At 35.2% G+C, this 19,889-nt stretch overlaps 2 protein-coding genes and 2 pseudogenes across 4 annotated transcripts; 2 read left to right on the forward strand and 2 right to left on the reverse strand.

Moving 5' to 3' along the window:
• Nucleotides 1–637: 637 nt before the first annotated feature.
• LOC104715035 (uncharacterized) lies at nt 638–1,247 on the reverse strand (annotated as a pseudogene).
• Nucleotides 1,248–2,121: 874 nt separating this feature from the next.
• On the reverse strand, nt 2,122–5,013 carry LOC109125181 (lysine histidine transporter 1-like). Of its 2 annotated transcripts, none has more exons than XM_087463687.1 (8): nt 4,810–5,013; nt 4,540–4,697; nt 3,596–3,961; nt 3,084–3,477; nt 2,906–3,011; nt 2,733–2,824; nt 2,551–2,619; nt 2,122–2,415 (listed from the first exon to the last, which is right to left on the reverse strand). In XM_087463687.1, the coding sequence occupies exons 1-8, from the start codon at nt 4,849–4,851 to the stop codon at nt 2,317–2,319; spliced, it is 1,326 nt and encodes a 441-aa protein (XP_087319813.1). In that variant the 5' UTR covers nt 4,852–5,013; the 3' UTR covers nt 2,122–2,316. The 2 variants fall into 2 exon arrangements, with proteins under 2 accessions (XP_087319813.1, XP_087319814.1); XM_087463688.1 differs by having other exon boundaries at nt 4,544–4,697; nt 4,810–4,975.
• Nucleotides 5,014–8,215: 3,202 nt separating this feature from the next.
• LOC147937764 (uncharacterized) lies at nt 8,216–13,815 on the forward strand (annotated as a pseudogene).
• Nucleotides 13,816–15,258: 1,443 nt separating this feature from the next.
• On the forward strand, nt 15,259–16,872 carry LOC104710550 (prohibitin-4, mitochondrial). 2 transcript variants are annotated; one of them, XM_087467767.1, is made up of 3 exons: nt 15,259–15,676; nt 15,978–16,521; nt 16,737–16,872. In XM_087467767.1, exons 1-2 carry the CDS (start codon nt 15,365–15,367, stop codon nt 16,503–16,505), a joined length of 840 nt encoding a protein of 279 aa, XP_087323893.1. In that variant the 5' UTR covers nt 15,259–15,364; the 3' UTR covers nt 16,506–16,521; nt 16,737–16,872. The 2 variants fall into 2 exon arrangements, with proteins under 2 accessions (XP_087323893.1, XP_010425473.2); XM_010427171.3 differs by having other exon boundaries at nt 15,264–15,676; nt 16,717–16,872.
• The last annotated feature ends 3,017 nt before the right edge of the window (nt 16,873–19,889 follow it).

Below are 19,889 nucleotides of genomic sequence, written 5' to 3' on the forward strand. Positions count from 1 at the left end.
GTATATATAGATGTAGTTTTGACTTGTAAACAAACTTTAAGCTCTGAACGGCTATAAATATATTTTGAGTGACCATAGGACTGTTTTTTTTAATCAATTTTGAAAATGATTCAAAACTTGTTTTTTTTTGTTGTTGTAATTTACTAGTTAAATCTGTAGTCTTAGCTTGAATAAAACCAATTTGTTAGGTTTGTCTTTGAGTGTTTAACCTTAATATTTCCAGATTTGACTCTTTAACAGGTTTGATTCCTTTGTTGCGCTCTGTTTTATATTTTTGCAGGTTTTATGTTTTAAGTAACTAACATTCAGACCAAGAGATAGACATGATGATACATAAGCATTTATATAAAACCAACCCAACATCATAAAGCAACAAAAACAAAATACCACACAAGTGGGGATCCCCATCCTATGACACTCACTATAAGATAGTTTAACACAACCTAAATGTATTAGCGATACAAACTTGACAACAATCTTTCCTGGTTGTAGAAAGCCTGATTTGGAAAAATGTAACTGAGATGTCAAAGGGCTTTAATTTCCACCACCACCACCACTATCTATGCAAAAATACCTTGAGTAGATCTTGTTACTATGCAACTCTCTTCTAGAACAATTAAAGACAGTTCATAAGAATCTAATTAGGTGCAGGAGGAGGTGGGGGGTCCTGGCCTCCTGGGGGAAGAACATTTTCGTCATCTTGCTCTTTAAGAAGATCCGAAATCTCTGCAGGGTTATCAATACTTTCTTCGTCTTCGGATTCGGGTTCAGATTCGATTATGAGCGGCAAATAATCAAATTCAGGTTTAATCTTCTTGCCCAAGATATGGCAAAAAAGCCCAAACAGAATCTGAAACTGTTCGTGGGAGGCTAATTTCATCCAAGAACCAATCATATTGTCCTTCTTCTTCTTTCTCAATGAGAGTAAACCGACGTCTGCTAGCAACAATTAGTCTCCGATTCTTCGGATCTAATACATTGGTTACTTCTCCCGTTGGTGTCCAGAGGTTGTTACTAGTAGTAACTTGGTGGTTACGTTTTTTGCATAAATAATACCAATGCTATTCTCTTGGATAGCCTGGCAAATCACGAGGATGTTTCGAAAAGATATCATGAAAATCTCCCGGTACCCTACGAGCTGTTATGATCTGTCCCAAATCTTTTTTCTTCAACAAGTTATTTGCCATCACAAACTTTGTAGGACGAAACATGTATCCAATAGGCAAAGGGCTGTATATTGGCTCCATTATCGGCAACAAAAGAAAAAAAAAAAACGTCGTCACTCTCACTCGTGAATCAGAATGACTGAAACTTGTTTGTAATGATCGGATGAATAAAAAATACTTGATCTCTTGAGCTATACTATTTATAGATTACTTCTTACTTAATGTAATCTTAGAATGATTTTAATTTGAAAACGAAATAAGGAAAACTAAACGAGAGACTGTTTTCTATTTCTTAATGTAAATTCTAGAAGATTTCCAAAAACTAAATAAGGAAACTATTGTCCTAATCCTAACTAAACTCAAACTCTTCGTTCAAAAAAAAAAAAACTCTTCGTTCAAACTCAAACTCGTTTTACTTTTCATTGTTTCCGTTTTTAACGAGGCTATTTATTATTATTCCCTTCCTTTCATAACATAGGATGTTTAGAGAAGTATTTTTGTTCTATAATATAGGATATTTCTAACTTTCTATGTAACTTTTAGATTAATTTTATATTTTATATTATGCAGTATTGTTTATGATTGGCTAAATTTTATAAATGTAACTATTTCTTAATATGCGTGTTTTGCCTTAAAACATCTTATATTTTGAAACAGAGGGAGTATTATTAGCACTATATATTTCCATTTATTTTAATTGCTTTTTACAAACACTAAACCATTATTTCCTTTTATATAAAATCATTTTGTTTGCTTTAACATAACTTATTTGATGGATTTTGTAAACAACAAATCAATTTCTAGTTATCTGCTTACCAAATCTTAATTTATATAATAATTTTATTCTTAATTATCTCTCTTTTAAATATTTTAATATGACTATCTAATCTACTCATGTTTTGAGTGGAAAGTGAAAATGTGTAACCAAAGCAGATATATATGCAATGTAGCTCTCTTTTTGTAATTTCAGGAAATAATTCAAAATCTTTAATAATCAAACACTGTAGAAAACGTATACATATATGATATATAGATGCAGTTTTGGCTTGTAAACAAACTTTAATTCTTTAAAGGCTATATTTTAAGAGACAATGTCAAATCTTATGCATCAGTTTTAAAATGATCCAAATCTTCTTTGTGTTGTTGTACTCTACGAGTAAAACTTGTAGTCTTTAGCTTGAATAACGATCGTCCTCAGTCCTCCGATCGGCGATAGAACCATCAAGAAAATGCCAAATACAATGCATATCTGAATTGAAACAAAGAACAGTTATATCCTTAGAAACTCAACCACTAGCTTCAATCAGCCAAAACACACGTTCTCAAGCAAATACAAGAAAATATTTATCATGTAGACTGTGTAATTGTGTTGTTTGGTACTTACCCAGTTAGTCCACCAAGAAAAGCTGTATCTTCTTGGTTTGTATATTTTAAGCCATATTACGCAAGGAAGCTTTTTGGCAAAATAAAAAAGACAAATAATACAAATGTATCAATTAGTCTTGTTTATTAAAACTTAAAACTCAAAACATATGAAAAATGTTTTTAGAGTAATGACAGGCTTACGAAGTATGTTGTTGGAGCAAACGCAAACCCACCAAAAAACGCCAATAGGCCGCCGAAAAATGGAAACGTCATACCAACGAACATAGTAGCGGCTTGCAGAATCATAGTAATTTTGATTAATTCATAACTTGTGTATCAAGAAACTATATATATTACACACAATAATGTCTTACCAACGTAGAAATTGCGGACAACGAATCGAAGGAACCAATTCGGTCTGAAATTCATTTTCTTAACCAATAATGTCTCCATCATATCGAAAACCGGCATCGCATATATCTGAAAATAGCGGTTCTGTTAACCCCCCCCCCCCCCAAAGAAAGGGTTTAGAAGAAAAAAAAACAAAATTACCTGGTAGCTACCAATGACATGGATCACAACAAACATGTTTGCGGTTGCGATTAACCAAACCGGTTTCTTGAGTGTTCCAAGAATGTTGTCGTCAACATCGTTTCCGAACATCCAATAACCGATAAGTGCGACCGGAAAATAACAGAGTGCGACGACAATATAAGCAACGACGACTCCTTTCCACATTGGTCCTTTCGAAGGCTTATCAGGCGTCGATGGGATCGTGGCTTGGATTTCTAAGACAACATTATGGCCTGCATATGCAAACGCTACTTCGCCTAACCCGCTGAAGAAGTTGAATACAGTTCCTGCTGCGGATTTCGCTTTGTAACCGTATTCAACATTTTCTTGAACACCTTTAGCAGCAGAGGCTGACCATGCAATTGTGGAGTAGCTAGAAACACCAAAATGGAATAATAATAAAAAGATTGGATCCTGTTCATTTAATTCATGACATCGGATTTACTTTTCCAACTCAAATTAATTTTCAGTTGAGAAATCTGTTTAGGTACCTGAGGGACATAACCGCGGCAGCGAGAGAAACGCCGGATATGGAGTTGAAGTTAGGGAGATGAGAAAGGACGAAATGTACGGATGCAAAAATCATAATGAAGTAAGTGAGTTTGATTGGTTTACAGTCCTCGCATACGAGTTCATGAAATTTCTTTAGAGATTTGCCTCCTGTGACCATATAAACGATGCAAACGCCAACTTCCACGATCAGCTGTTGCGGCACGACTATGTAGAGTCCAAGCTTTTCGCCAAACGCATGTTGTCCAAGTTCGTGGTAGCAGTCAAAACGCTGCATCTCCACCATTTGCCATAGTGTGTATAGTGTTATGATCCATGACAATACCAGAATTACAACACCCGGTCCCCTGTAAACCGGTCAATTTATTTAGCCTAAGACCGAATTAGTCAGTGGTTAATTGCATATTATATTCCTCTATTATCAAAATAATTATATCTGGAATATATTTGAAACTAGAAATTATTAGTAGGGTAAATACATCATTGACACTTATTATATTTCTGGTAATATTCAGTAAATTATCCATATTGAAAATTTTGTCATGCTTTTTACTAAAAAAATTGATGTAGAACAATTTTTAGTTGTAAATTCATCATATCTCATAATTTATCACATGAACCTTTTCTTACCTAGACACAAAACATTTTTATTTTCTACTAATATGGCTGGGAACTAGATTAAGTTGGTTTGGTTACGGTTCAATTTGGTTAGTCTGTTTCAAATATTGACAACCAAACTCTAAGCAAAGTGATTCGATTTGATTTGGTTTGGTTTAACTTCGATTTGGTTCAAATGGGTTCGGTTTAAACGTCATCGCGCGCTATAGAAAATCATTGCATCATTCAAACTCAAAGTTCTATTTTGTTGTGAGCTTAACTACTTTTTTGATTTACTGCATCAGTTAATTAAGGTTAGTTACAATACCAACCGAGCTGAGCCATGGCGTAAGGGAGGCTGAGGACACCGGCTCCAACCATGGCCGTGACATTGTGGAACGCAGAGTACCACCACTTCGCATTTCTCGATGACGTTATCGGGAGCCAGGCGTCGATTTCTTTTTCTCTTGCTGTTTTCTCATCCATCTGTTATATGAACACATCCATCAATACAACTATATTTGGGTATGAAATATATATTCGAAGGAGTAATTTTTGTAGTAATCCCAAAACAGAAACAGAAGAGTGGAAAACCAACATCTTTAGTGTGTGAATCTACATCAGGAGCTTGCTTTCCCATGGGGACACAGTATTAGAAAGAGTAGAAGAGGGAAAAGAGAGAGAGAGAGAGAGAGAGAGAGAGATAGAGAAGATACAAAAGAGCTTAACAAGTCTTCACAATGCTGAGGCAACCTTACTTATATACACAATCACACACACATATATATATATATATATAGCTAAATACGATGAGAGAAAGATACATATATATAGAGAGAGAGGTTTGTTTGACTTCTAAAACTATTTGTGGAGAAGTTTTATTATGTTCAATACGCCACAAAGAAAATTTAATATCTTACATGCACCCACCTTAAAAGAAAAAAAAAGATAAAGTATAAAAGTATGTGTTTATTCACACCACGATCAGATATATAATAAACATTCTTAGTTGTCGTTACACACATATATACATTTAAAAAAAGATTAATAAAATGAAGCACCAGAAACAAAAGAGATCACTTACATATTAATTGTACTTGAATCAAATTAATTAATATTATTGATAAAGACGATAGCGTGATTGGGCTATACATGTAACACCTCCTCACGCGAAAAAATATCCTATTCGATTCAAATATTATTGATTTGTAGATACAAGTAACAAAATCATATCCAAGCTAAGAAATTTTTTATAACGATGGTATCCGGTAAATGATTTAATAATAAAAAGATTTCTAAATCGTATATCAATACAGTATATATTATTTTCGTTCGGTTGATATTTTAACAAGTTTGAGTGAGTAATATAATCAGTGTTTTGAGTTCGGGAAGTTTGATAGATAGATAGATATGTGTACAAATGGCACGAACGAAGGACGACTTTTCAGAGAATGACCTGTCAACCGTTAGAAATACGACTGAAAATGTATATATATGAGTATGACTCAACTCAACATTTTCGTTACAATTAATTTACAAGCATACATTACAAATATCTTATTATATAAAGTTGGGTTTTGAAAGTTAACCATTAACAAGATTTTGACATGTGTCAAGTTATTAATCTGAGATTTTGACATGTGTAAAAGTCAATATTTAATAGAAGAAATTTAATATCAAAAATAAAATATTTTGTTTTAAAAAAATTAATAATGTAAAAAGATAATTATCAAAAATTACAGAGTTTATAAAAAATACAAAGTTTTTTAAAATAACTATAAGAAAATAATATATATATATATATATATATATATATATATATTTTTTTTTTTTTCATAAAATTCAAATTTATAATATGATTTACTTATTTTGAATATGAAGTTATTAATTCTACAAAAAAATATAGAAAAGTGATTAAGAACAATATACAGTTAATTATTAACTCTAAATTTTGTAAATACTCATTTCTATATAAACATAGATCGTCTTATATTTAAATAATTTATTCAAAAACATTGTTTTCAACTTTGTTTAATCGAGAATTTTTTTTAATGGGAAGGTAAATTTTTCTTAATTTTTAAAAGCAAAATTTTCTCCTACTTTCTCCTTTTTCAGTTGGAAATAGGTAAGATTAATATGTTAACCCAAAAAAAAGATCAATATATGCGTCTTCCTTTCCTAATATAGTATTTTAAAATTTATTGTAGTATTTTTAGATTGTTTTATTTAATTTATATTTTCATCTTTGAATTATTTGGGATTCATATATTACCATGCTTATAATTTTCTATTGTTTATTTAATTATACCAAATTAATTTTCTTCTAATTTCACAACCTTGATTGGTTGGTCATAAACTCTTTTTTTTTTGCTAACATAATTGTTACCATTATTCATTCAATCCCAAAGAGAGATAACGAATAGAAGCTCATCAACCTAATGGATGGATAAAATAGGCTAATCAAACACAAGCGTACAACAAACATAGATAGATAAATTGGAAAAACATAAATCGTTGTTGATAGATCCATATGAGTTCAAAGACTCTGACACCCTGATTTGCGGAAAGTTTTTAAAGCCTCTTAGACATAACAAACCGGCCATCGAATATGGGTGGATCCACGGTCGGGAATAGATGAAGAACCCACTTAGGAAGGTGGGCCCATGGATTGAGAGTGGACATGGGCTCACTAAGCAAGGTGGCGGTTGAGGCGTTACAGAGGCAGGCTACATCATGGTGTGTCAAAGACACTTCCACAAATATATTGGAAAATTTAACATTAGTTACTATCAAAATATTTTGTAAAGTTAGAAAAAGATTTTTACTTTCATTGATTATCGGAGTAAGCCATTTTGAGATAGCAAAACATTTTCTCTCCACACAGGAGGAGGGCAGAGCCGAGGTTCTCTCTATGGTGGAGAAGGCTAGACACAAAGTTATCTCCCCAAGGAAGGAAGGTGGAGGAGGTTAGACGCAAGGTTATCTCCCCAGGGGGGAAGGTGGAGGAGGTTGGACGCAAGGTTATCTCCATGGTAGAGGAGGTTGGATGCAAAGTTCTCTCTATAAGGGATGAGTACGGAGCCGACGATTTTTCATTGTGATGATACATCATTGATTAATATATTATTTAATATATTTTTTATTCAAATTTTAGCCAACAATTTAAGTAATTAAAAACTATGCATAAGTGAAAGTAAAATAGTTGGCTTAATGTGTTCATATAGACATTTTCTAGCTGGTGATAAATAATATATTTGTAATATAGAGAGTATATTTTGGTGTAGAAAACACACTTTTAATAGTAACATACATAATAGATTTGTAAATGGATATAAATTAGTGTATTATAACAAAAATAAAATTTATAAATAACATACAACAAATTTTAATATACTTTTGTTAAATTTAATTTAATTTATAAAATTTTAACCCCGCACATCGGGCGGGTCCTCATCTAGTATATATATATATATATACGATATACATCTTTATTATTATAAATATTTAAAAGTCTTCATTTCGGTAATTTACAGAAAATTGTTGATGCCAACCCAATTTTATATGTCCTTAGATTTTATTGAAGTTGAGGTAAAGAATATTGTAGACACATATAACATTTTTGTCTTAGTAAAAACATCAAAAATAAATGGAAAATCTTAATCACCTAAAAAAAATCCCAAATATCCTCAAATCTCAATGCACAATAATGTCAAACTAATTCATCATTCAAAGTATCATTAATTGTATAATTTTATTCTATATCTAAATAGTCTCGTACGTCAACTTTTTTTAAATCAACACATCGTTTAGACTTTAGATTAAATATGTTTGATGCTGCCAAAACAAAAAGATTAAATACTTTTGATCTTTTTGTTTTCTAAGAAAGCCAACAAATAAACATAAGACTCCCACATCTATACGTTTGTGACGCATAACGTTTTATGATTTTCTATAAAAGACGTTTTATGAGTTTTTTTTTGTTATTATAAACTGAACAGAAAGGACATGAAAGATGGAGTCGTCTCTCTCTCAGGGCTATTTTCTGGGTGATTACCCTCTACAGTCACCCTTCCTAACTTCTCCGATTGTTGTTGCGATCAGGAGTTCTTTTCCGGCCATAAGTATCACTGTCTTTTGGATTGATACTTCTGTTAGCGGTTATTTTCTGTCAATTCCTTTTGACAGTTTTTGGTCTCCTTCTTTTGGGGGTAGTAACCGCCAACGAAAACCGCCATGGATACCCTATATATCCTTCAGTTCCCCTCGCTCTTTCAACTTTCTTCATCGATTTTCATCACTTTTCTCACCCCCTTTCCAAACAATGAGTGATTATCTTAGGAAATCTATCCAAGATCTCGATCTGGGGATTGAGGATCTTCCGGCAGTTCTTCCCCCGGAATTCACTGCTCGCGCTGCTGATATCAATCGATTTTCGTTAGTGGTGACACCGGTGAATCCTAGGAAGCAGAATCTCTGTGCTCTAATACGACAGATGCCTCGAGTCTGGGGTTTGGCGGATGATTGTGTTGGGCGTTTAATTGATGGAGGCCGAGTCCAATTCTGCTTTCAAACAGAGGAATCCATGAACCTGGTTCTGCGTCGAGGGCCATGGTCCTTCAATGATTGGATGCTGTCTACTCACAGATGGTATCCCAACATCAGTGCGACTGAAATGAACATCATCCCTTTCTGGGTGCAGATACAAGGTATTCCTACACTCTATTTAACGAACGCTATGGTTAGATGGGTAGGGAACAGGCTTGGCTTAGTTAAGGAAGTAGACTATGATGAAAATGTTGCCCAAATAGGAGCAGTTCGTGTACGGATTGATTGGAATTTAGAGAACCCTTTGCGGTTTCAAAAGAATATTCAATTCATAGTGGGTGAGAACACGGTTATCAAATACCGTTATGAGAAGTTGAGAAACTTCTGTAAAAAGTGCGGATCTTTGAAACATGATGCTAAGGAATGTCCCTTACATTTTGATGTGGATGGTGATACGGATCCGGAGGAGCCTGACAATGATCATGATGATGACATCAATCTTGATGGTCAGAACAACATGTCTGACGCCCAAACTCTTGAAACTGTAGATCCCGCGAATTTCATTCCAGGATTACAGATGCCTCCTCCACCACCACCAATAGCGCAACATGAGGGTCAATCTGATTCCCTCTCTACTTTACCGAGTCTTTTTGAGGATCCCGACTTAACTGCTGAAAGACTGCGCTATCTTCAGGCTAAATATGCTGGCAAAGGAGTTCATAACCAAATCCAAGGACATCTCTATGAGGATAACAGTGATAATGCATTGTCAGAATTTGTCTTCAGGAAACGAAAAAGAGTAAGTTTTGAGAGCGAGTTTAACAAAGCTGAAGCAGCAGAGGAGAAGGCGGTCCTGTGCCAACTCCACAAAAGAGACAAACCAACGGTTTCAGTTGGTTCATGTTCGATCACCAATGGATTCGACGGAGGCGCGGGGGGCCCGGTACCCCCATTCGATCCAATATGAGAGTGCTCTCATGGAACTGCCAAGGCATAGGCCATCTTTAACAAAATCTCGCTTACGGCGTCTATGTCTTTTTACTAAGTGTGATGTTCTTTTCCTTTCTGAAACTCTAAATAGATGTGATGTATTATCTAGACTTATGTATGACTTAGGTTTCTCAAACTTAATAACTGTACCCCCTCAAGGAAGGAGTGGTGGTCTTGCTTTGATGTGGAAAAGTCATGTGTCTCTCACCCTAATTTCAAAAGATGAGAGACTCATTGACGCCTCTGTAACTATAAATAATACCAGTTTCCACTTGTCTTGTGTGTATGGTCATCCTTCACAGAGTGAACGTTACCAATTTTGGAACAGACTAAAAGAGCTTTCAACAACTCGCTTAAGTACCTGGATACTAATGGGGGATTTTAATGAAATCATTTCAAATGATGAAAAATTAGGTGGACCAGCTAGAGAGGAGTGGACCTTCAGAGATTTTTGAGAGATGATCTCCGTTTGTGATATTTTAGATGTGCGAACACAAGGTAACAGATTTTCTTGGACGGGTGAGCGACACTCACACACGATTCATTGCTGTCTTGATTGAGCGATGATTAACTCATCCGGCCGTGCACATTTTCCAAATGCTGAACTTGAATTTTTGGATTATACTGGCTCAGATCACAAGCCTATACTTCTGCATTTAAATGAAAAACAGCCACAACGCCGAAGAACTTTTTATTTCGATAAACGACTATGTGACATCCCATCTTTCAACTCGGTTGTCAAACGAGGTTGGTCAATGGAAAATGATAACTTGGATATTCCAATCACTCAAAGAATCTCAAATTGCAGACAAGCTATGGCAAAGTTAAAACATCAGTCTTCTTTAAATGCTGAGAAGAGAATAAAAAGTCTGCAACATAAATTAAACTTGGCGATGGAGAGCACAACTAGACAAGCGCGACAACAAATACCTTTATTACAGGAACTTTTGACAAAAGCTTACAGTGATGAAGAAAAACATTGGCAACAAAAGAGTCGCAATCAATGGATGGCTGAAGGAGATAGAAACACACAGTTCTTTCATGCATCTGCAAAGTCGAGATATGCAAAAAACAGAATGATTTCAATCCTTGATTCTTATGGAAACCAACATCGAGGAGACAAAGCGATAGGTGAGCAAGCGCAAGAGTTCTTTACTCAAGTTTACTCATCAAATGATCACCATGTCAATCCTGAGGTTTTCGCGGATTTTACCCCATCTGTTACTACTGCGATTAATGATAGCCTTACGAGAGACTTTAGTGATAAAGAAATATATGATGCAATTAGTCTAATAGGAGATGATATAGCTCCTGGTCCTGATGGACTAACAACACGCTTTTATAAACAGTGTTGGGACACAGTAGGTCCGCATGTCATACATGAAGTGAAAACTTTCTTTCGAACAGCAACAATGAAGCCGAGTATCAATCATACAAATATTTGTATGATCCCGAAGATTGATAATCCAACAACACTTTCCGACTATCGACCAATAGCACTTTGCAATGTTCTATATAAAATAATTTCAAAGTGTCTGGTCCAGCGTTTAAAACCTCATCTCAATGGAATTGTTTCGGAATCACAAGCTGCTTTCATACCAGGGCGCATAATACAGGACAATGTCATGATCGCTCATGAACTGATGCATTCTTTGAAAACTCGGAAAAGAGTATCACAGACCTATATGGCAGTAAAGACAGATGTAAGTAAAGCATACGATCGTGTGGAATGGAGTTTCTTACAAACAACTCTGCAGCTATTTGGATTTTGTGATCAATGGATCGCTTGGATAATGGCAACTGTTAAGTCCGTTAACTACTCTGTACTGATAAATGGGGTTCCATATGGCAATATTCGACCAGAACGAGGCATAAGGCAGGGAGATCCTCTCTCACCATACCTCTTTATACTCTGCTCTGACATTTTAAGCCATTTAATCACTTCAAGTGCAAAGGATGGAGATATAAAAGGAATAAAGATAGGAAATGGTGTGCCAAGAATTACACATCTACAGTTTGCGGATGACTCCTTATTTTTCTGTCAGGCCAATAGACGAAATTGTCAAGCTTTACGAGATGCCTTTGATGTTTATGAATATTACTCAGGCCAACAAATAAATCCGTTGAAATCAATCATCACCTTTGGATCTCGAGTATACGGTGCAACTCAAAATAGATTAAAGCTTTTACTCAACATACCAAACCATGGTGGAGGGGGAAAATATTTAGGACTTCCTGAACAATTTGGGAGAAAAAAGAAGGAAATGTTTACTTACATCATTGATAGAGTGCGAAAGAGAACAACTCACTGGAGTGCAAAATCATTATCTCCTGCTGGGAAAGAGATAATGATGAAATCAGTTGCAGTCTCCATGCCTGTTTATGCCATGTCGTGCTTTAAATTACCAAAAGGGGTGACTTCAGAGATAGAAACTTTACTAATGAACTACTGGTGGGAACGAAAAGCCAACCAACGAGGTATACCTTGGATCTCATGGAACAGACTAAAATATCCTAAAAAGGAAGGTGGACTAGGATTCAGAGATCTTGAAAAGTTCAATGATGCTCTGTTAGCCAAACAAGCTTGGAGACTACTAAAATACCCTAATTCTCTCTTTGCTAGAGTCATGAAGGCACGTTATTATCCTGATGATCTGCTTTTGGATGCAAAAGTTCACAAAAAACAATCTTATGGATGGTCTTCATTATTACATGGCCTGGACTTGATAAAAAAAGGAACTCGTTTCTTGATTGGAAATGGTAAGAAAATCCGTTTGGGTAGAGACAATGTTTTGGAGGGAACACCACCGCAAGTAGTAAGAACACTCGATCCAAATTGCAACCTAACATTGGATGTGTTGATTAAAAAGACGGGAGAATGCCGTGCGTGGGACACACAACAGATTGACAACATTGTAAACCAAACAGATTGTATTGAACTCAAAAAAGTATATATATCTCAAGTTGAAACGGAGGACAAAATAATATGGAGTTATACACTCTCTGGAGATTACACAGTGAAATCTGGTTACTGGTTTCTAACTCATAACCCTCTAGATTCAACCCCTGCGCCAACCATACCTCATGGCTCGATTAATCTGAAAAACAGGATTTGGAAATTAGAAATTTTACCAAAGATAAAACACTTCTTATGGCGAGTTCTCTCTAGGGCTTTACCCACAACAACTCGTCTACGTACTAGAGGTATGAGCATCCCTTCTATCTGTTCGAGATGCAACCGAGAGGACGAAACTATAATTCATGCATTGTTTACATGTCCTTTTGCACAAATGGTTTGGCGGATGTCGGGTATTTCCCTGCAATCCACAAATGGAATGCAAATGGATGCAGAACTCTCTATTCAAACCTTTCTTGATATTCAACCACATGACAACAACATTTATGATTGTCTCTTACCTTTCTGGATAATGCGGAGGATATGGAAAGCTAGGAACTCAATGGTCTTCGATGGTCTTCGGGAAAGTCCCACAATCACGATTTTAAAAGCTCAAAGTGAAACAAAAGACTGGATTAATAATCCTTTACTTTCAGGACGTGACATTCGTACAAATACGACTCATTCACACACCTGGTCACCACCTAACTTTCCAATGCTAAAATGTAATTTTGACGCTGCTTTTAATAGCCAAAATCATGAAACTATGGGTGGTTGGATAATTAGGAATTATCAGGGAGACTCCTTAGTTTGGGGAGCTTCAAGACTGCTACCTTCAGGTTCGGCCTTAGAAGCAGAGGCAAAAGCTTTTTTACTGGCTCTACAACATGCTTGGATTAGAGGGTACACTTCACTGATATTTGAAGGGGACTGTGAAACACTGACTAAGCTAGTAAATGGACAGCAGGAAAATATTGCTCTCTCAAATTTACTAAGAGACATTCAATTTTGGAGATCAAAATTTCAATTAAGTGAATGTAATTTTATAAGAAGATCATGTAATTCATTGGCTAAATTTGGTTGTCAAGATGTTGATTATTATGTTGAATCTGTAACAAAGCCTTTTTGGCTGTTACAACAGCTTTGTAATTCTTCAAATTAATTCAATAAATTTCTTTTGAGAAAAAAAAAAAATAAACTGAACAGAAAAAGACCTTAATCAATAGTAATACAGTATATTATTGGATATTGATATGTGCCTATTGGAGAGAACGAAGATAAGCAAGCACAATAACCAAACTCCAAGTCAACTCCATATAGATAGTTACTATTTTAATATATATATATATATATATATATATATAGTTTTCTCTAACAAAGACAAAAAGAATGTGTAATCAAATTTGGTATTTTGCTTGATTTACCGTACTTATTTAGATGATGTTAATTAAAAGTCAAAAAAGTTGAAAGAACGATACCAAGGGATTAATATTTCTTTTTTTTTAATTGTCGAACCGTTTAAATGTGTTTCGTATGATACAATTTATCAGAATAATCCCATTGATTATATATTGGTGAGGACGTTTTGTGTTTCATTAAAATACACTAACTATAATATAAGCAAAAAGTTCAATTATTATTTTTTGGTGAAAACGGTTTGTATTTTATGATAACACAAATTGTTAATATATATGTGTGTATATATATATATATATACACATAACAAATAACAAATACCCAAATTTCAAGCACATTAAATAACAAACACATAAATTATTAATATCATAAATCGTTGGTCTTTTCATTTGATTTTTGTTTTGTTTTGTTTTTGGCCAAAAAAAATAAATAACGCGTTGCAAACCTATCTTCGTAGACCCATCTTAAACTATAATTGGGCCCTTGGCAAAATTAAAAAAAAGAAACAAAAATCTTCTAATAATTTTTTTTTCTTTGCAAAATTTGGGCATTTTTGCCTAAAGGAATTTTTCAAAATTGTTAATGGACCATTCGCATTTGCCTATAGGTAGAAACGGGCTTGTATCTTCTTAATCTCTTCCGTCGCTTATCAGTCTCTATTATGACAATTTTTGCATCATTCTACGGGATGATGAAACATCATTTTATTAGATGCTACAAGTTTTTTTGATATAATATAATAAAAAGGTTTAATTACTTTTTTTTTTCTTTTCTTGTGAGAATGGTTTGTATGTTTTTATGACAACTAGTCTAGTAGCAGTTGAACCAAAAATATAAAAAAGAGTCTAATTAGCAAACTCAGTTGACACTAATTACACATCGTGGTTATCATTTTACTCTTTGTTTTCTACCAAACTTAGGCATGTAATGTTATTTATAAATTCAAAAAAAAATACTCACTAGTAATTAATTTTTGTTTCAAAGTTAATTTGAATGTGCAGAATCGATCATCATAGTCAAATTGTAATTGTGCTTTGCTCATTTTGTTTTTTTCCCATTGTTTTCTATATTTATTTTACTTCCTCCCAAATATTCATGGAATTAATAGTGGGCCATAGTAGTTAATAAAATGGGCTTTTAAGAAAAGCCCATATCCACTAATTGTCGGCAAAATAAAATAAAAAAATAACCCTCTCTTCCAAGTTCCAAATCATTTCATAAACCCTAACAAACCCCCAAAATCTCTTGTTTCTCAATTTCTTCCGATTCGAAGCTTTTTTTTTCTTTCGGGTGGTGGTGAACAAAAATGGCAAATCAACAAGCAGCGATATCGTTACTGACGAAGTTGGGGAAGGCGGCGTTCGGGATAGGTGTGGCGGCGACGGCACTGAACAAGTCGCTGTACACGGTTGATGGTGGCGAGAGAGCTGTGTTGTTCGATAGGTTCAGGGGAGTGATGGATGAGACTGTCGGTGAAGGGACTCATTTCTTGATCCCTTGGCTTCAGAGGCCTCACATCTACGATATCCGTACGAAACCTCACACTTTCTCCTCCAAATCTGGTACCAAGGATCTTCAGATGGTCAATCTCACCCTTCGTGTTCTCTTTCGCCCTGAGGTACTACTACACTCTGATTGATTCTTCCTGTGAAATTAATTTTAACATCCGTATGGGTTTAGATCAGGTTAATAAAAATCCCTAGTATGGATCAGGTATTCGATTTTAGCAAATGATTTCTCGATACTAGTGTGTTTGATTTCGTGGACAAGATCTAGGGGTTTAGGGATTAATCCGTATGCATATTTTGGTTTCTTGGATGATGTTATGTTACTCATATATATATATATATATATAGAAGAAGCTTTTGGTGATTCAGAACTTTAAGAGTGGGTGGTAATGTGGTTTGTTCATTGTGAAGGTTTCAGGTCTGCCGAAAATTTTCCAAACATTGGGTCTAGAATATGAGGAGAAGGTACTTCCATCGATTGGAAATGAGGTCTTGAAAGCTGTGGTGGCTACGTTCAATGCTGATCAGCTTCTCACTGAGCGTCCTCAAGTATCAGCACTAGTTCGTGATGCTCTTGTCAAGCGTGCCAGGGAATTCAACATTGAGCTCGACGACATAGCTATCACGCACTTATCGTACGGTGCAGAGTTCTCGAGGGCTGTTGAGGCGAAGCAAGTGGCTCAACAGGAGGCGGAAAGGTCAAAGTTTGTGGTGATGAAGGCTGATCAAGAAAGGAGAGCTGCGGTTATAAGAGCTGAAGGTGAGAGTGAAGCTGCTCAGTTGATTTCAGATGCAACAGCTAAAGCAGGAATGGGACTAATCGAGCTTCGGAGGATTGAGGCTTCAAGGGAGGTTGCAGCTACACTGGCTAGGTCTCCGAACGTGGCTTACTTACCTGGTGGACAAAGCATGCTCTTTTCCCTTAATGCTGGTCGTTGAGCTTGCTCTATCATTGGTATGCTATTTCCAACTCTTTTACTGAAAAGAAAATGGATTTGGACTGGGATACTTAACTCCCATGAACTTGGGCGGCATTCACTTTATTAGTTTTGGTTGAACTAAGAGTGGATATATGGTTTGGTAAATTGTAATCATGATTGTTATTCTAGGATTCGTCCGGCTTACTTGTTTGGCCTCCTTGTATTGGCAGGTTGGGAAGGGGAGCTTTAGTGATAAAAAACGATGGACCGGAGTTGTGTGAAGTTGATTAACGTTGTTGAACAATGTGACTATTGAGCCGTTAGATTTTTTTATCTTTTCTAACTCTTTGAGATAAAAAGTTTAGTATATTATATTTATTCTCTCATTTCTACGATAATAATCTCAAAACATGAGTAGATCTCCTAGGCTAGCTTATTCGGTAGCATGAGTAAAGTTTTTACTTCAATACTATTTTATATTTTTATTTTTTTCTGTTATTTAAATAAATTATTAATATCAGTCATGCATGATGATGATTACAAAAAACAGATTAATGCACATGCACGTATGTATGATAACTGTAATTCGATATTAAAACTTAGCAACCAACACAAGAATTTGCCGCCAATTATGTTTTAATTTAACAACGAATGTTTGGTATCTCTTTCGCAATTCCTATTTCGCCTTATCCAACACAATTAAACTAAACTGACTATTGGTGTAATTTGGGAGTCTTGAACCTGGGTTACAGAGTGTTAAATTACCGAAGAAAACAAACTTTGCTACAAGAACATTAGTACTTTAAATTCAAAAAAGCTTTATATCAACATTTTACTCAGGTCACTTGACCTCCCTAACCTCTATGTGGGTATGCCGTTGGTTTCATGATGAATGTCGATTGACACCAACAAATTATAGTTCGATCGATCTGTTTTAAATAGCCAAATTGGAATGGTTTGGTTAGGAGAAACCCTAAACCATGTTATTTAAAGGAAAAGTTGATTTGAGGGTTTTATAGCCGCTCTTTGTCGTTCCGAGAAAGAAAAGAAAAGAGAAAAGGTTTCGTGTGAGTTTTGGAGAAGTCCACTGCTTGTTCTTGAGAGATTGGTCCCTGGGGGTGGAGATCTGAGGCTAAAAACGCGGTAGGAGCTTGCTAGGAGGCTGTTTACGTGGTTGTAGAATAAAAAATCTTTCGTTCAAAAGTGAATGCATGACCATGACTTATCTAAACTAAGATCTCTGTTTTATGTGATTCTATGAGTTTTTGATTGATTTCTTTGGGTGTTTCTGTGTTTTCTCGTGATTCCTGTGGCTTGGTTTCACTCCAGGGAATGCCTTGGACGTGTGTGAGGTGTTTGGAGGCAGAAATCAGAGCTGGAGATTGAAGGAGATCGAGTAGGTATCGTTGACACAAGTTGGGTGTCAGTTAACACCTTGTGACCAGTTTCAGTCGACACCCCTTGGTTTCTGTCGACACCATCCTCAGCAAACGGCTGTTGCTTTGTTTCCTTCGTGTATTGCCTGGTTTGTTGATTGTGGCATATGTAGATCTTATTGCTTGTGTGTATAGCTCTGTAGATGAGAAGATTATCTTACTGAGTTTGTGATGATATTCATGCATCTCAATTATTGTTTGTGGTGCAAGTAAAGGCAAAGTGTGATCGTGGAATCAAGGCGATGAAGAGGAGGATGTTCTAATGGCTCGTTTGGTTAATGTCTGGCTTCTGTTAGGTTGATATTCTCCCAGACTTAGCTTTTGCTTGCCCTCAAACAAATCAATAACTTAATTTGTGGAAAAGTTTTGAAAATGCGGAAACTCCTTTTCGTTTTAAAGTAATGCCATGATCCAAACCATAAACCATATGCTTAGGAGACAAATCCAAATCAAACCACCATGTAATTCTCCGTAGACATTCGTAGCATCCCAAATTCAAACAAGATTTCACAACTTCCTCCATTAAGCCTTCATCGCTGGGACTCATCAATTTGATCAATGTCAAGAACCTTCTAGACTCATTTCCGTACAATAAAATAACAAGCAAGATAATATCTTTACAATTTGTGGTACTCTTTTCTCTCCCCAGACTTATTATATTCTTATCTTCCTTTGAGCTTTGCTTTTCTTTTTCTTTTTTATCAAAGGTGTAGGCGAATAGTGGGGTTAAACCACCATGTAATTCTCTGTAGACATTCGTAGACATCCCAAATTCAAACAAGATTTCACAACTTCCTCCATTAAGTCTTCATCGCTGGGACTCATTAATTTGATCAATGTGAAGAACCTTCTAGACTCAATTCCGTACAATACAATAACAAGCAAGACAATATCTTTACAATTTGTGGTACTTTTTTCTTTCCCCAAACTTATTATATTCTTATCTTCCTTTGAGCTTTGTTTGTTTTATTTTATTTTATTTTATTTTTATTTATTTTTTTTTTTTTATCAAAGGTGCAAGCGAATAGTGCGGTCATCGATAATTACCTACCCCTATCTTCCAAGCTTTGTGTGATCATTTGATTCAAGAGTAGAATAATAGATTCACAAGTAATTTACCTATCCCTCTAGACTGATATAAATCATCTCATATATATATATATATATATATATATATATATATATATTTTTAGCAAAGCTCTCAGGAAAAATCTTTCAAACTTGGATAAGGGAGAGGAGTACCATTTTTTTTTTGAAATCTTACTTGTCAGGTATGAACGAGGAGTCAAGCCCTATGAACATCAATCTCCTTGATGAGGTAAAAGGAAGAGCGCATAAATTGGCTTAGGCTTTGGTGGATTCTGTTGGAAATTTGGATGTCTATGGTTCACTCAGCCTTTGGATTTTTCATTAGTCGTATTCTGGACTCAGTCTGCAGCATTAATCAACCAAAGCAGTACACTAAAAAGAAAAATCATAGTTCCCAACAAAAAATTTTGACTAAATAAAACAATTTTTGGACTGACTCTCAAAAACATAAACATAAACATAATTAGTAACTGCCTCTCCCAGACTTAAACAACATTGTCTCCAGTGTTATCAAACCTAAGATTGGGGAAGAAAAATAAACAAAAATGAATAAGTATTAAAATTGTGAACAAAAACGTGTTACCAATTCAGATGTTCTGTGTCGACCGATGCAATAGCTGCATCGGTCGATGCACTTTGCGGATGCAGAGAGTTTAAACAAACTCTTGAGTTAGCTGCAATTAAAATTGTGTTTCTCTCATTCCTTGGATAGTAGCACTGCTAATAATCACTCAAACACAAGATTAAATACAACATGATAGATAGAAGTTCATAATTCAATACTAATTCAAACTGACTCAAAGTAGAAAAAAAAACCTGAGTGGGTTACCTCCAACTAAGTGCTTGTTTTCAGTCATTAGCTTGATTGTGTTAGAGGT

Source organism: Camelina sativa, chromosome 9, assembly GCF_030686135.1.
Source record: "Camelina sativa cultivar CO46 ecotype springtype chromosome 9, ASM3068613v1".
Taxonomy (NCBI): Eukaryota; Viridiplantae; Streptophyta; class Magnoliopsida; order Brassicales; family Brassicaceae; genus Camelina; species Camelina sativa.

Coding starts and splice junctions, on each gene's coding strand:
- LOC109125181 (XM_087463687.1), bottom strand. CDS start 4,851: ATGGGAAAGCAAGCTCCTGATGTAGATTCACACACTAAAGAT. Junction 2,825..2,905: donor TGTCCGCAATTTCTACGTTG/GTAAGACATTAT, acceptor TGATTCTGCAAG/CCGCTACTATGTTCGTTGGT. Junction 2,416..2,550: donor TTTCTTGGTGGACTAACTGG/GTAAGTACCAAA, acceptor GTTTCAATTCAG/ATATGCATTGTATTTGGCAT.
- LOC104710550 (XM_087467767.1), top strand. CDS start 15,365: ATGGCAAATCAACAAGCAGCGATATCGTTACTGACGAAGTTGGGGAAG. Junction 15,677..15,977: donor GTGTTCTCTTTCGCCCTGAG/GTACTACTACAC, acceptor TTCATTGTGAAG/GTTTCAGGTCTGCCGAAAAT.